Source organism: Salmo salar, chromosome 27 (assembly GCF_965601325.2).
Source record: "Salmo salar chromosome 27, fSalSal1, whole genome shotgun sequence".
Lineage (NCBI taxonomy): Eukaryota > Metazoa > Chordata > Actinopteri > Salmoniformes > Salmonidae > Salmo > Salmo salar.
Window position 1 is genome coordinate 4,968,825 of NC_138317.1, and position 16,424 is coordinate 4,985,248.

The window sequence follows — 16,424 nt, forward strand, 5'->3', positions numbered from 1 at the left end:
AAGACATTTCAGTTGAAGGCATTCAATTGTATAACTGACTAGGTATCCCTTATCATGGGTCTCTTCGCTGTTCCATAAGGTGTATTTTCATGTTTTATTAAATCTGATTCTACTGCTTGCATCAGTTACCTGATGTGGAATAGTTTCATATGTGCCTCCCATAGTCTGTTCTGGACTTGGGGATTGTTAAGAGACCTCTGGTGGCATGTCTTGTAGGGATGGGTGTCCGAGCTGTGTGCTAGCAGTTTAAAACAGACACCTCAACGCATTCAGCATGTCAACACTTCTTACAAAAAACAAGTAGTGATGTCAATCTCTCCTCCACTTTAAGCCATGAGAGATTTACATGCATAGTATTAATGTTAGCTCTCCGTGTACATTTAAGGGCCAGCCATGCTGACCTGTTCTGTGCCACTTTTAGTTTTCCCGAGGTCCCTCTTCTTAACTCTCCGGCAACTGAGTTAGGAAGGACACCTGTATCTTTGTAGTGACTGGGTGTATTGATACACCATCCAAAGCCTAATTAATAACTTCACCATGCGCAAAGAGATATTCACCATCTGCTTTTTATTACATTTTTTTTAAAACATCTACCGAGGCATTGAAAAAGCTCCCTGGTCTTTGTGGTTGAATTTCACTACTCCACACAACTCATGTGATTTGTTAAGCACATTGTTACCCCTGAACTTATTTAGGCTTCTCATAACAAAGAGGTTGAATACTTAATGACTAAAGACATTTCAGATTTTAATTTTGTAAAATGTTCTACAAACACAATTCCACTGACATTATGGTGTGTGTAGATCAGTGACAAAATCTCTTATCCATTTTAAATTCAGGCTGTAACAACAAAATGTTGAAAAAGTAAAGGGTTGGGAATACTTTCTGAAGGCGCTGTATGTGTTTGCTTCAAGTTGTGTATTTACAGTTATCTATTGCGTTGTTATCAAGTCCAATTCGAATGTTAGTCCGTTATAGCCTACTTTGTTAAATAGTCTGCCCCATATTTGCTAAATATGTTGAACATGTTTGCAGTCCACAGTTCTAATGGCATTGCTTCAATATGGAAATACATTGTTAAAACATAGGCTATAGCATTCACACTGATATAGGGGCTAGGGCAACTGGAAATTGTAGATCCTCAAAAGAAATCAGCAGTTGATATGGAGGACTGAATAGTTTGGAGGAGCATGTCTTCGGTAATCAGACGAGTGACGCTCTTTGAAAATGGGGATGAATAGCCTACTTGAACAAGCGAAATGCAGCTATGTGAATTGGGAATAATGAAAAAGCATGAGGGCAAAAACCTCAAATATTTCAAAGCAGTTTCAGTAGACCATTTAAAACTCCTTTATTCATAGGCTACTTGGCTAATGGCCAGCATAAAAATACACACCAATGAGATTCTGCTATTAAGGAGAGGGTAGGCTGTGCTTAGTTTTTAATCAAGTTAAATGAAATGGGGGGGAAGAAACTGAGTGTTTATTTATGTTTCTAAATATGAGATTTACCGGCACATCTATCCTTCCATGAGCACTGTGCGTCATGACTGGATAGGCTGTGCTTCCGCTCTCAAAATCCATGCCATTATCAACTGCGTTACCGTTAAGACCTGCTTTTCGTGGGTCTTAAGACTTCCCATTAGCACTGCATGAAATTCACTATTTTACTTGTTTTTAAGGACACTTCAAATATTGCCACTGGTTCCACAGGTAAATTGCCAAACCTGGTGTTAGATCTGTAAAATGCAGTGCGCCTGTTTTTCCATGACAGAATTGCAAACTAACCTGCGTTTGACACTTGCGCCTCCTTAGCTCCAGGCAAAAAAGGGCCCAGGATGTTAAAGGAAATTTATTCAACATTTTATTCACATACCTACAGGACAGTAGCTCTCCAGGAACAGGGTTGGAAAGCCCCGCTCTATCCCAAATGTAAATACTATTACTCCAATGTTTACAAACAAGAATTTCCATAGCCCTATGCTTCAGCTGTACACCAAAACAAGTACTGGGGCTGCCATTTCACTGAAAGATGAATCCCAGACTGTAGATTTAAATCTTTGAACAGATGAGGGGCTCTAAATCAAAGGAGGACAGACTTCTATAAATGACTTCTGAGATCATATAAGCCTCTACCTTGCAACTGTGCTCTGCTTGACCATTTTCTGGCGTGCACTCCTGGAACCTGAGGCATCAACCACAGAGAAACCCCCAGCAGAGTTGGGGAATCCATGAGCAGCCACATATTTGCGGTAGGCTTCGCGAATAATGCGAAAGGCTCGTGTGTTGGCATAGGGGATGTCTGTAACTGGGTCTCTGTATAATGCAGCCTTGTGGGTGACAGGACAGACTTCCTGGGTGGGGGGCTGGGAGCCGGTCCGCACAGCCTGGGGGAAGGCAGCCTCAAAGGCCTCCTCGTCGCTAAAGGTGATGTAAGTGCGGGAGCAAAGACCTCCCAAGGGTTGCTGCGAAGGCATTGGACTTGGTGCCACAGGAGCAACGAGCAGCGGTGTGTCCTGGTCTAACCTTTAAAAAAACAAATACAAACACTTTAGTTAGTGGTACATAGACTCCCTGGCTAAATAAAGGTTAAATATGTAATAAAAACAGACTACCGACAATGGGCAATAATAGCTTTATTGTAAACAATGCTGTACTCTACTCCAGGTCTACACTGTTGCCATTGCCAAGTAGCCTTAGGCTACAGTGGCTACTTGGGCTTAAATAACAATGAGACAAAAACGATACAGAAAATGCATCCAATATTACTTTCACATTAAAATAGTACTTGATTTCAGCAAGACGGCTGCTGCATCCTGTCTGTGTGTTTTTTATTTTTTTTAATTTAACTAGGCAAGTCAGTTAAGAACAAATTCTTATTTTCAATGACGGCCTAGGAAAGGTGGGTTAACTGCCTTGTTCAGGGGCAGAACAACAGATTTTTACCTTGTCAGCTCGGGGATTCGATCGTGCAACCTTTCGGTTACTAGGCCAATGCTCTATCCACTAGGCTACCCTCCTGCCATCCCAGTGTTTGTTTGATTTAAGATAGCAACGTTGCTTTTCATACTAAATATGGTGTTCCAAAATCAATGGAAAGAAGGTATGCAGTTAGGGCTATGGCGGTCATAAAATTTTGTCAGATGGTTATTGTCATGTAAAAGACTGCCGGTCTCACGGTAATTGACCATTAATGAACATAAACACATTTAGCATCTCCAGGCCTCCATGCATACAAGCCACTGTCTAATAAATCAATTGAAAATACACCATCACAAATAAATCCAGTATTTATTTCAGGCAGGTCTAAAGAAACATGATATGAAGAAAACGTATTTCAGAAGAACAGAATAGTTGGCCTACCGTATGTTATCTGGCTATGTGCCATGCCATAGGCTGTAGGCTTGTTCATCTAGCTGACAAGATAATAAGTCCTGTGCAATTATTTTATATTATATGATTTTATAATAAGAAGAATATAATTGAATTTAGCTGAATAAAAGAAAGGATATTTTTCCCATTCTGGAACGAGATGGCCCATATGAGGTGGCTATGTTGAGCGTAAAAGTGATAATTTGAAACAGGTCCTATATGGTAGATTTAGAGTTATTTGGCAACTTTAGTTGTGAATGATACAAATCATAGATGCCTTATGCCTCTTCATTTGAGAAAGTCGCAAAAAAATAAAAAAATAAAAAAAAATAAAACTTGCCTTCTGTTCCTTCCCATAGCCTCTTGACGGTCGCCTAGGATAGGGGGCGCCACAGCGCATTTTGAAAAAAATTAGTGCCCATTTTAAACGGCCTACTACTCAAACTCAGAAGCAAGGATATGCATAGAATTAATACTTGTGGATAGAAAACACCCTAAAGTTTCTAAAACTGTTTGAATGGTGTCTGAGTATAACAGAACTCATATGGCAGTCAAAACCCCGAGACAGATCGAAACAGGAAGTGGAATTCTGAATTGCGGACTCAACTTCATCACGTTGCCTATTAATCACACCGTGAGCTATGGTTCATTGAGCACTTCCTATTGCTTCCACTAGATGTCCCCAGTCTTTACAAAGTGATTTGAGTCTCCTACTGTGAAAACTGACAGAATGATACAAATCATAGATGCCTTATGCTTCTTCATTTGAGAAAGTCGCAAAAAAAAAAAAAAAAAAACTTGCATTCTGTTCCTTCCCTTAGGCTGCAAACTGTTCTTTCATCAAGTGATCATATTTTCATCCATCAGACTAGACTCAATTTAATCTAGTCTTTACTAATAAATAAAATTAGTTTAGATTTAGAATGGCCCATTTATCAAATGTGCAGGAAGAGGGGAAAGAGAAGAAAATGCATGTAATCTGTATGCACTAGAATAGCGAATGGAGGCCACTTTCCTGCTGGTTCGTTTCACTCATGTCGGGTAGGCTACTCCGGTTATTTCTCAGTGCAACAGGTGATATTCCGCCCAAACTCTGTACGCCATGGGCTCTCCAACCCTGTTCCTAACGCTACCAAGTGCTTGATTTGGGAAACCAAGTGAAAGCTGTTCGGGAACATCGATAGTAACATGTTTTCACAACAAAACATATTCCATTAAACTGTTAGCTAAAGGTAATGTGTCAGCCTATTATGAAAATATAAAAAAAGCCCAATTACTAGGCTATTCAAAACCAAATACAAATTCGTTATAATTGGAGGCTAACTCTGAATTTGTTTAATTTAGACTAGACCAATTACGTACCAAAGATATCTTAGATCTGTATTGTCTAATGGCACAATAATTATTTTAATTCAGTGTTGTTTTTTTCCTTCTTCAGGCTTGGGCTCATAGGTCTATGCGTGTGCATTAGAATGAATCATCACCTTAGAAAGCACTGTCCATTTCGTTGGGTTAGGCTTTGAAACATCCACAATGACCATGTTTTCCACAACCTGATGTTGAACTTTTCTTCAAATTGATTAATCACAGAGAGGCGAGTTTTAAAAGCACATACTGTTTTGATAAGTGTTTGATGTGATTTTTGATTGCATTTGCACTGATGTCAGAGTGGTTAGAAGGACAATAGAGCCCTGAGTACCAGGTCATTAGCGACCTGATGATCAATAGTGAGTTGGGTACTACTAACATGTCTAGAGTGCATAAGAGATTACCGTGACTCAGCGGTCACATAGAATTTCACTGCAGGCATGACTCATGTGTGGCGGCAATACGGTCACCGCAACAGCCCTATCAAATGCCTGGTCAAATGTTTTTGCCAAATCACCATTAAGTAATGTCAACCAAATAATTGAGTTGATGTGTTTTACATGTTTTAGTTGATGTTGATGTGTTTTACATGTTTTACATGCCTCCATCCCTTCCATAGATGTTTTGCTAGTGGTGGCTAAAGTTAGCGGAAGTGTGTTGTGGCTGTTTAATGAACACTGAACCTTCTATTACAGTTTATCAGTTTGTCAGGTCCAAAGTCAGGTCTTGGGTACGGATGGACCCGTCAAGACCTCTAAATCACACAAAAGACATCAAATGCATTAAGAACAAATTCTTATTTACAATGACGGCCCGGACGACGCTGGCGCAATTGTGCGCCGCCCTATGGACTCTCAATCACGGCCCAGATGTGATACTGCCTGGATTCGAACAAGGGACTGTAGTGACACCTCATGCACTGAGATGCAGTGCCTTAGACTGCTGCGTCCGTGTGTGTGTGTTAACTATTTAACTGTACTAGAAGGCTTAAAAGGCCACAAAAAAGCTTCCAGAAAATTGGAACGGAAATGGCGCCACACCAAACTGGAAGTCTTCCGACTAGCTTGGAAAGACAGTACCGTGCAGTATCGAAGAGCCCTTACTGCTGCTCGATCATCCTATTTTTCCAACTTAATTGAGGAAAATAAGAACAATCCGAAATTTCTTTTTGATACTGTCGCAAAGCTAACTAAAAAGCAGCCTTCGCAAATGGAGGATGGCTTTCACTTCAGCAGTAATACATTTATGAACTTCTTTGAGGAAAAGATCATGATCATTAGAAAGCAAATTACAGACTCCTCTTTAAATCTGGGTATTCCTCCAAAGCTCCATTGTCCTGAGTCTGCACAACTCTGCCAGGACCTAGGATCAAGGGAGATACTAATGTGTTTTAGTACTATATCTCTTGACGCAATGATGAAAATAATCATGGCCTCCAAACCCTCAAGCTGCATACTGGACCCTATTCCAACTAAACTATTGAAAGAGCTGCTTCCTGTGCTTGGCCCTCCTATGTTGAACATAATAAACGGCTCTCTATCCACCGGATGTGTACCAAGCTCACTAAAAGTGGCAGTAATAAAGCCTCTCTTGAAAAAGCCGAATCTTGATCCAGAAATTATAAAAAACTATCGGCCTATATCGAATCTTCCATTCCTCTCAAAAATTTTAGAAAAAGCTGTTGCACAGCAACTCACTGCCTTCCTGAAGACAAACAATGTATACGAAACGCTTCAGTCTGGTTTTAGACCCCATCATAGCACTGAGACTGCACTTGTGAAGGTGGTAAATGACCTTTTAATGACGTCAGACCGAGGCTCTGCATCTGTCCTCGTGCTCCTAGATCTTAGTGCCGCTTTTGATACCATCGATCACCACATTCTTTTGGAGAGATTGGAAACCCAAATTGGTCTACATGGACAAGTTCTGGCCTGGTTTAGATCTTATCTGTCGGAAAGATATCAGTTTGTCTCTGTGAATGGTTTGTCCTCTGACAAATCAATTGTAAATTTCGGTGTTCCTCAAGGTTCCGTTTTAGGACCACTATATATATTTTACCTCTTGGGGATGTCATTCGAAAACATAATGTTAAATTTCACTGCTATGCGGACGACACACAGCTGTACATTTCAATGAAACATGGTGAAGCCCCAAAATTGCCCTCGCTAGAAGCCTGTGTTTCAGACATAAAGAAGTGGATGGCTGCAAACTTTATACTTTTAAACTCGGACAAAACAGAGATGCTTGTTCTAGGTCCCAAGAAACAAAGAGATCTTCTGTTGAATCTGACAATTAATCTGGATGGTTGTACAGTCGTCTCAAATAAAACTGTGAAGGACCTCGGCGTTACTCTGGACCCTGATCTCTCTTTTGAAGAACATATCAAGACTGTTTCAAGGACAGCTTTTTTCCATCTACGTAACATTGCAAAAATCAGAAATTTTCTGTCCAAAAATGACGCAGAAAAATTAATTCATGCTTTTGTTACTTCTAGGCTGGACTACTGCAATGCTCTACTTTCCGGCTACCCGGATAAAGCACTAAATAAACTTCAGTTAGTGCTAAATACGGCTGCTAGAATCCTGACTAGAACCAAAAAATTTGATCATATTACTCCAGTGCTAGCCTCCCTACACTGGCTTCCTGTTAAGGCAAGGGCTGATTTCAAGGTTTTACTGCTAACCTACAAAGCATTACATGGGCTTGCTCCTACCTATCTTTCCGATTTGGTCCTGCCGTACAAACCTACACGTACGCTACGGTCACAAGACGCAGGCCTCCTAATTGTCCCTAGAATTTCTAAGCAAACGGCTGGAGGTAGGGCTTTCTCCTATAGAGCTCCATTTTTATGGAATGGTCTGCCTACCAATGTGAGAGACGCAGACTCAGTCTCAACCTTTAAGTCTTTACTGAAGACTTATCTCTTCAGTAGGTCCTATGATTAAGTATAGTCTGGCCCAGGAGTGTGAAGGTGAACGGAAAGGCTGGAGCAACGAACCGCCCTTGCTGTCTCTGCCTTGCCGGTTCCCCTCTTTCCACTGGGATTCTCTGCCTCTAACCCTTTTACAGGGGCTGAGTCACTGGCCTACTGGTGTTCTTCCATGCCGTCCATGGGAGGGGTGCGTCACTTGAGTGGGTTGAGTCACTGACGTGGTCTTCCTGTCTGGGTTGGCGCCCCCCCCTTGGGTTGTGCCATGGCGGAGATCGTTGTGGGCTATACTCGGCCTTGTCTTAGGACGGTAAGTTGGTGGTTGGAGACATCCCTCTAGTGGTGTGGGGGCTGTGCTTTGGCAAAGTGGGTGGGGTTATATCCTGCCTGTTTGGCCCTGTCCGGGGGTATCATCGGATGGGGCCACAGTGTCTTCTGATCCCTCCTGTCTCAGCCTCCAGTATTTATGCTGCAGTAGTTTATGTGTCGGGGGGCTAGGGTCAGTCTGTTACATCTGGAGTATTTCTCTTGTCTTATCCGGTGTCCTGTGTGTATTTAAATATGCTCTCTCTAATTCTCTCTTTCTGTCTTTCTCTCGGAGGACCTGAGCCCTAGGACCATGCCTCAGGACTACCTGGTATGATGACTCCTTGCTGTCCCCAGTCCACCTGGCCGTGCTGCTGCTCCAGTTTCAACTGTTCTGCCTGCGGCTATGGAACCCTGACCTGTTCACCGGACGTGCTTGTTGCACCCTCGACAACTACTATGATTATTATTATTTGACCATGCTGGTCATTTATGAACATTTGAACATTTTGACCATGTTCTGTTATAATATCCACCCTGCACAGCCAGAAGAGGACTGGCCACCCCTCATAGCCTGGTTCCTCTCTAGGTTTCTTCCTAGGTTTTTGGCCTTTCTAGGGAGTTTTTCCTAGGGAGTTTTTCCTAGCCACCGTGCTTCTTTCACATGCTTTGCTTGCTGTTTGGGGTTTTAGGCTGGGTTTCTGTACAGCACTTTGAGAATATCAGCTGATGTACGAAGGGCTATATAAAAATAAATTTGATTTGATTTGATATCGGTGTTGGCCAAAAATGTCACATCGGTGCATCACTAAAAATAACAATTAAGGTGCAACAATAAAATAACAGTTGCGAGGCTATATACAGGGGGTTCCGGTACAGAGTCAACGTGCGGGGGCACAGGTTACTTGAGGTAATATGTACATGTAGGTAGAGGTAAAGTGACTATGCATGGATAATAAACAGAGTAGCAGCAGTGTAAAAATGGGTTGGGGTGGGGGACAATGCAAATAGTCTGGGTAACCATTTGATTAGCTGTTCAGGAGTCTTATGGTTTGGGGGTAGATGCTGTTAAGAAGCCTTTTGGACCTAGACTTGGCCCTCCGGTACCGCTTGCCGTGCAGTAGCAGAGAGAACAGTCCATGACTAGGGTGGCTGGAGTCTTTGGCAATTTTTAGGGCTTTCCTCTGACACCGCCTGGTACAGAGGTCCTGGATGGCAGGAATATTGGAATCTTGATGTACTACTGGGCCGTACGCACTACCCTCTGTGGTGCCTTGCGGTCGGAGGCCGAGCAGCTGCCATAACAGGCGGTGATGCAACCAGTCAGTATGCTCTCAAATGGTGCAGCTGTAGAACTTTGAAAATATTTGCCATGGGTCCTCAGATCCTCAGTCTCCTGAGGGGGAATAGGCATTGTCGTGCCCTCTTCATGACTGTCTTGGTGTGTTTGGACCATGATCGTTTATTGGTGATATGGTTGAAGGTCTCAACCTGCTCCACTATAGCCCCATCCATGGGAATGGGGGCATGCTCAGTCCTCCTTTTCCTGCAGTCCACAATCATCTCCTTTGTCTTCATCACGTTTAGGGAGAGGCTGTTGTCCTGGCAGCACACGGCCAGGTCTCTGACCTCGCTATAGGCTGTCTCATCGTTGTCGGTGATCAGACCTAACAATGTTGTGTCGTCGGCAAACTTAATGATGGTGTTGAAATCGTGCTCGAGGGGGCCCCCGTGTTGAGGATCAGCGAGTTGTTACCTACCCTTACCACCCGGGGAGGCCTGTCAGGAAGTCCAGGATCCATTTGCAGAGGGGGGTGTTTAGTCCCAGGGTTATTAGCTTCGTGATGAGCTTTGAGGGCACTATGGTGTTGAACGCTGAGCTGTAGTCAATGAATAGCATTCTCACATAGGTGTTCCTTTTGTCCAGGTGGGAAAGGGCAGTGTGGAGTGCATTAGAGATTGTAGCATCTGTGGATCTGTTGGGGCGGTATGTAAATTGGAGTCGGTCTAGGGTTTCTGGGATGATGGTGTTGATGTGAGCCATGACCAGCCCTTCAAAGCATTTCATGGCTACAGACGTGAGTGCTACGGGTCGGTAGTCATTTAGGCAGGTTACCTTAGTGTTCTTGGGCACAGGGACTATGGTGGTCTGCTTGAAACATGTTGGTATTGAACATTTTCATCAGGTTGTTTTTATTTGCCGGCTTTAGGCATATGTATTTTATTTAGTTGAAGACTGCTGCATTGGCTATCTCGGAGTTCCACGTGCTCATTTCTTTAGCCGCCAATGGATCACAGTGTAGGCTATCAATGTGTCCATATGGCAGAGGCTGGTGCTCTCGCCTTAGTATCATTGACAATGACAATGACTGCCTGTCTTTAGGACAACACCCTTGAAAAAATGTGCCGGTCTATGGAAATCAAATGCCTGTCCAACTGATTCGTTTTGCTGCCGGCCCTGCATTTATCCAGATACTAGAAGGCTTTTAATTCTGAAACTCAATGCAGATATTTAGCAAATTTTTCAGCAAAACAAAACTCTCCCACCCCTAAATATGTGTCTCCTTACCCTTCCACATCCACATTTTCCTCTTTTAAGATGGAGTGGGGCACCAGGGGCATGAGGACAGAGTGGTAGCGGATGGTGGGGCCCTCAAATCGCCGCTTCTTATGGACCTGTTTTTTCTTGTCAGCCTCAAGACGCTCGTAGTTCTCTTTAAAATAAGAACATACAGAAATGGTCAATTAACATAACCCTGGCCAAGCTCTGGACATATTTTCTCACATTGTTCAGTATGCACTGCCATGTGTCATATCTTTTAGCGCTAGGTATTTTTTCTGTCAATTATTCTGGATGGGCAAGAGACCCATAAACGGCTTTGCATGGACAAATCTCCGCTCCGTCTCATTCTGTGAGACTTCCATTTTTCCTTCCCTGCTTCTGTCCTTAAAACCTCCATTTTAAATAGATTTTTAGACAGTTTATTTCCCACCAACTTGAAATGGGGATTAATAGGAACCCATTGTAATCCATTCAAGTACCATGAGCTGTTAACTTGTATATTCAAGTGCCACTATATGTCTGTAATTACTATTCAGGTAGTTTAAACACCTGCAATTATGGTGTGCACTCCCTTGTATTTTTGCACAATTTCTTGTTACTGTTTCACTGTGCCTATGTGGACGGTGATGTTATGAATCAGTAAACTTAATTGAACTTGAACCACGTCGTCGTTATTGGGAATTAATAGGGCAACTCTTGACTATTTAGATTCCCCCTTTAGTCTTACCTAGGGATCGGAGGTTGACCTCAGCAGTTATTTTGGCCTCAGCCAGCAACTCTTCCTGGGTCAGGGGTCGGTCGTGGTGGGCTCCCCTCCGCCGTCGTGGGGCATCCTGTCTTTCTTGCAGTCGCAGGTTGGTCTTCCGCGTATGCTCGCTGGTCGACTGGCGCACAGACTTCCGAGCTGGGGAAGTTGCCAGTCAGTGACAAGGCTTACAGGGACGTTCCACTCAAAATACAATTTAACATTATTAAATTAGTCAATTCCCCAATACGTGTCTGCATTAGATTTGACACTATAGGCTAAATCACAGAGTCAAAAAAAAGGTAGAGGATGCATCTCCTATCTTTGCCATTAATCGCTTCTGTGACAGCATGTTTAACCTTGTGTGTCGGTATCTCCCTTTTAACGTAGTCAAATGGCTTATTCTTTTGGGGTTTCATTGGGCATTAAGCCAACGTTAATGATTTACTGCCCACAGCAGTGCTGGACTGTTGCTCAGGCGTATAATTAATTGGTAGTTCCCTCCTGGATGTAATTCTGTGATCCCCATAACCCAGTTGCAAGTTCCACCAAGTTATGTTCCATTCTATGAGTCATTTGTACCGAGTGTGCCCTGTACCTTTTCATACTATGTGTTCTTACATATTTGACTATTTTCACAAATGTAATGTTGGCACATTTTTCAGAAAGGGATACTTTTGTAATACGAGTTGGACTGGACTGTTTGTAAGGCGTTGGGCCATATGGTAATACTGCCAACAATTAAAAACTGTTTAGACATTTATTTTTTATTTTTTGGTAAACAGCAAAAAAGGAAATATCACATTTACATAAGTATTCAGACCCTTTTACTTAGTACTTTGTTTAAGCACCTTTGGCAGCGATTACAGCCTCGAGTCTTCTTGGGTATGACGCTACAAGTTTGGCAGAAACTCCCCAAATACAGATGTGCCATTCTTCTCTGCAGATCCTCTCAAGCTCTGTCAGGTTGGATGGGGAGCGTCGCTGCACAGCTATTTTCAGGTCTCGCCAGAGACATTCGATCAGGTTCAAGTCCGGGCTCTGGCTGGGCCACTCAAGGACATTGAGACTTGTCCCGAAGCCACTCCTGCATTGTCTTGACTGTGTGCTTAGGGTCGTTGTCCTGTTGGAAGGTGAACCGTCACCCCAGTCAGGTCCTGAGTGCTCTGGAGCAGATATTCATCAAGAATCTTTCAGTACTTCGCTCCGTTCATCTTTCACCACAATCCTGACTAGTCTCCCAGTCCCTGCCACTGAAAAACATCCCCACAGCATGATTCTACCACTACTATGCTTCACCATAGGGATGGTGCCAGGTTTCCTCCAGACGTGACGCTTGGCATTCAGGTCAACAAGTTCAATTGTGGCTTCATCAGACCAGAGAACATTGTTTCTCATGGTCTGAGTCCTTTATGTGCCTTTTGGCAAACTCCATGCGGGCTGTCATGTGCATTTTACTGAGAAGTGGCTTCTGTCTGGCCACTCTACCATAAAGGCCTGATTGGTGAAGTGCTGCAGAGATAGTTGTCCTTCTGGAAGGTTCTCCCATCTCCACAGAAGAACTCTGGAGATCTGTCAGTGACCATCAGGTTCTTGGTCACCTCCCTTACCAAGGCCGTTCTCCCATGATTGCTCACTTTGGCCGGGCGCCCAGCTCTAGGAAGTCTTGGCGGCTCCAAACTTCTTCCATTTAAGAATGATGGAGGCCACTGTTCTTGGGGACCTTCAACGCTGAAGAAATGTTTTGGTACCATTCCACAGATCTCTGCCGCGACACAATCCTGTCTCAGAGCTCTACAGACAATTCCTTCAACCTCATGGGTTGGATTTTGCTCTGACATGCACTGTCAACTGTGGGACCTTATATAGACAGGTGTGTGCCTTTCCAAATCATGTCCAATCAATTGGATTAACCACAGGTGGACTCCAATCAAGTTGTAGAAACATCAAGGATGATCAATGGAAACAGGATGCACCGGAGCTCAATTTCGAGTCTCATAGCAAAGGGACTGAATATTTATTTTAATACATTTGCACAAATTAGAAAAAAACAGATTTTGCTTTGTGATTATGGTGTATTGTGTGTAGATTGATGAAGAAAATATTGAATTTAATCAATTTTATAATAAGGCTTTAATGTAATAAAATTTGGGAAAAGTCAAGGGGTCTGAATACTTTCCGAATGCACTGAGATAAAGAGATATACACATACATACATACACTACCGTTCAAAAGTTTGGGGTCATTTAGAAATGTCCTTGTTTTTGAAAGAAAAGCTATTTTTTTTTACCATTAAAATAACAAAATTCATCAGAAATACAGTGTAGACATTGTTAATGTTGTAAATGACTATTGTAGCTGGAAACGGCAGATTTTTTTATGAATTACTACATAGGCGTATAGAGGCCCATTATCAGCAACCATCACTCCTGTGTTCCAATTAGCACGTTGTGTTAGCTAATCCAAGTTTCTCATTTTAAAAGGCTAATAATTGATCAATAGAAAACCCTTTTGCAATTATGTTAGCACAGCTGAAAACTGTTGGTCGGATTAAAGAAGCAATAAAACTGGCCTTTAGACTGGTTGAGTACCAGAAGCATCAGCATTTGTGGTTTCGATTACAGGCTCAAAATGGCCAGAAACACAGTACTTTCTTCTGAAACTTGTCAGCCTATTCTTGTTCTGAGAAATGAAGGCTATTCCATGTGAGAAATTGCCAAGAAACTGAAGATCTCGTATAACACGGTGTACTACTCATTTCACAGAACAGCGCAAACTGTCTCTAACCAGAATAGAAAGGAGTGGGAGGCCGGCCCCCCAACTTTTAGTTGTAGTCTAGTGGTTGATCGCCTATGTTTGCGGTCCCCCAGGGGTGCACATTGTGGTTGTTGGGTAGAAGTAGTGAGGATGCAAGTTCATTAAGTTACCTTATAAGCTTTGGTGACAACTCGACTCACACACACACACACACACACACACACACACACACACACACACACACACACACACACACACACACACACACACACACACACACACACACACACACACACACACACACACACACACACACACAGTTGAAGTCGGAAGTTTACATACACCTTAGGCAAATACATTTAAACTCAGTTTCACAATTCCTGACATTTAATCCAAGTAAAATTTCTCTGTCTTAGGTCAGTTAGGATCACCACTTTATTTTAAGAATGTGAAATGTTTATTTCAGCTTTTATTTATTTCACCACATTCCCAGTGGGTCAGAAGTTTACATACACTTAATTAGTATTTGGTAGCATTGCCTTTAAATTGTTTAACTTGGGTCAAATGTTTTGAGTAGCCTTCCACAAGCTTCCCACAATAAGTTGGGTGAATTTTGGCCCATTCCCCCCGACAGAGCTGGTGTAACTGGGTCAGGCCTCCTTGCTCACACACACTTTTTCAGTTCTGCCCACAAATTTTCTATAGGATTGAGGGCAGGGCTTTGTGATGACCACTCCAAAACCTTGACTTTGTTGTCCTCAAGCCATTTTGCCACAACTTTGCAAGTACGCTTGGGGTCATTGTCCATTTGGAAGACCCATTTGCGACCAAGCTTTAACTTCTTGACTGATGTCTTGAGATGTTGCTTCAATATATCCACATCATTTTCCTTCGTCATGATGCCATCTATTTTGTGAAGTGCACCAGTCCCTCCTGCAGCAAAGCACCACCACAACATGATGCTGCCACCCCCGTGCTTCACGGTTGGGATGATGTTCTTTGGCTTGCAAGTATCCCCCTTTATCCTCCAAACATAACGATGGTCATTATGGCCAAACAGTTCTATTTTTGTTTCATCAGACCAGAGGACATTTCTCCAAAAAGTACGATCTTTGCCCCCATGTGCAGTTGCAAACCGTAGTCTGGCTTTTTTATGGCAGTTTTGGAGCAGTGGCTTCTTCCTTGCTGAGAAGCCTTTCAGGTTATGTCGATATAGGACTCGTTTTACTGTGGATATAGATACTTTTGTACCCGTTTCCTCCAGCATCTTCACAAGGTCCTTTGCTGTTGTTCTGGGATTGATTTGCACTTTTCGCACCAAAGTACATTCATCTCTAGAAGACAGAACGCGTCTCCTTCCTGAGTGGTAGGACAGCTGCGTGGTCAAATGGTGTTTATACTTGCGTACTATTGTTTGTACAGATGAACGGGGTACCTTCAGGCATTTGGAAATTACTCCCAAGGATGAACCAGACTTGTGGAGGTCTACAATTTGTTCTGAGGTCTTGGCTGATTTTCCCATGATGTCAAGCAAAGAGGCACTGAGTTTGAAGGTAGGCCTTGAAATACATCCACAGGTACACCTCCAATTGACTCAAATGATATCAATTAGCCTATCAGAAGCTTCTAAAGCCATGACATAATTTTCTGGAATTTTCCAAGCTGTTTAAAGGCACAGTCAACTTAGTGTATGTAAACTTCTGACCCACTGGAATTGTGATACAGTGAACTATAAGTTTTAGTCTGTAAGTTATAAGTCTGTAAACAATTATTGGAAAAATTACGTGTGTCATGCACAAACTAGATGTCCTAACCGACTTGCCAAATCTAGTTTGTTGTGGCTGAAAAATGAGCTTTAATGACTCCAACCTAAGTGTATGTAAACTTCCAACTGTATATTTTTTTCATATATATATATATATATATATATATATATATATATATATATATAAATATAAAACGATACCATATATAAATATCTGAGACATCGGTTGTGTAGATCCAGCTATGGTGCAGGTGGTGACACCAGAATTTGACTCCAGTTATTATGAGGAAGGCTGAGCGTGTGTGTATCAGCACTAGGAGTTGACGACTACTTTAGCTTACTAAGTAACTTCTGACAGTAAAAACTAAATTGTGATTGTTGCTGGTATTTGAGAAATGACTCATCGCTACTGTCTCAAAATGTTTGCCCAAAATGATTCATAATTTGGTCTCAAAATTACATTCCTACCATGCTGTCATCAGAAACAGGCTTTCCAACAAGAGAGAGAGCCTAGACGTAGCTATTTTAATTGACTCTTTCCACCATGCATATCTGCAACGCCCATGTTTGTTTACAGAGAATTCCATTTAAACATGAGATATTCAATGAAATGTGCAATT

General features: G+C 42.4%; 1 protein-coding gene across 2 annotated transcripts in view; it reads right to left on the minus strand.

Moving 5' to 3' along the window:
- Positions 1-1,835: 1,835 nt before the first annotated feature.
- Positions 1,836-16,424, minus strand: part of vps72a (vacuolar protein sorting 72 homolog a) — a 34,848-nt gene continuing 20,259 nt past the window's right edge. The window contains exons 4-6 of one of the 2 annotated variants that reach the window (NM_001140990.1): positions 11,265-11,441; positions 10,544-10,688; positions 1,836-2,525 (exon numbers count right to left, since the gene is read on the minus strand). In NM_001140990.1, coding sequence (NP_001134462.1) covers positions 2,132-2,525; positions 10,544-10,688; positions 11,265-11,441 — 716 coding nt within the window. In that variant the 3' untranslated portion in view covers positions 1,836-2,131. The remainder of the gene's footprint in view (positions 2,526-10,543; positions 10,689-11,264; positions 11,442-16,424) is intronic. The other variant, XM_014176819.3, reaches the window with a different exon arrangement.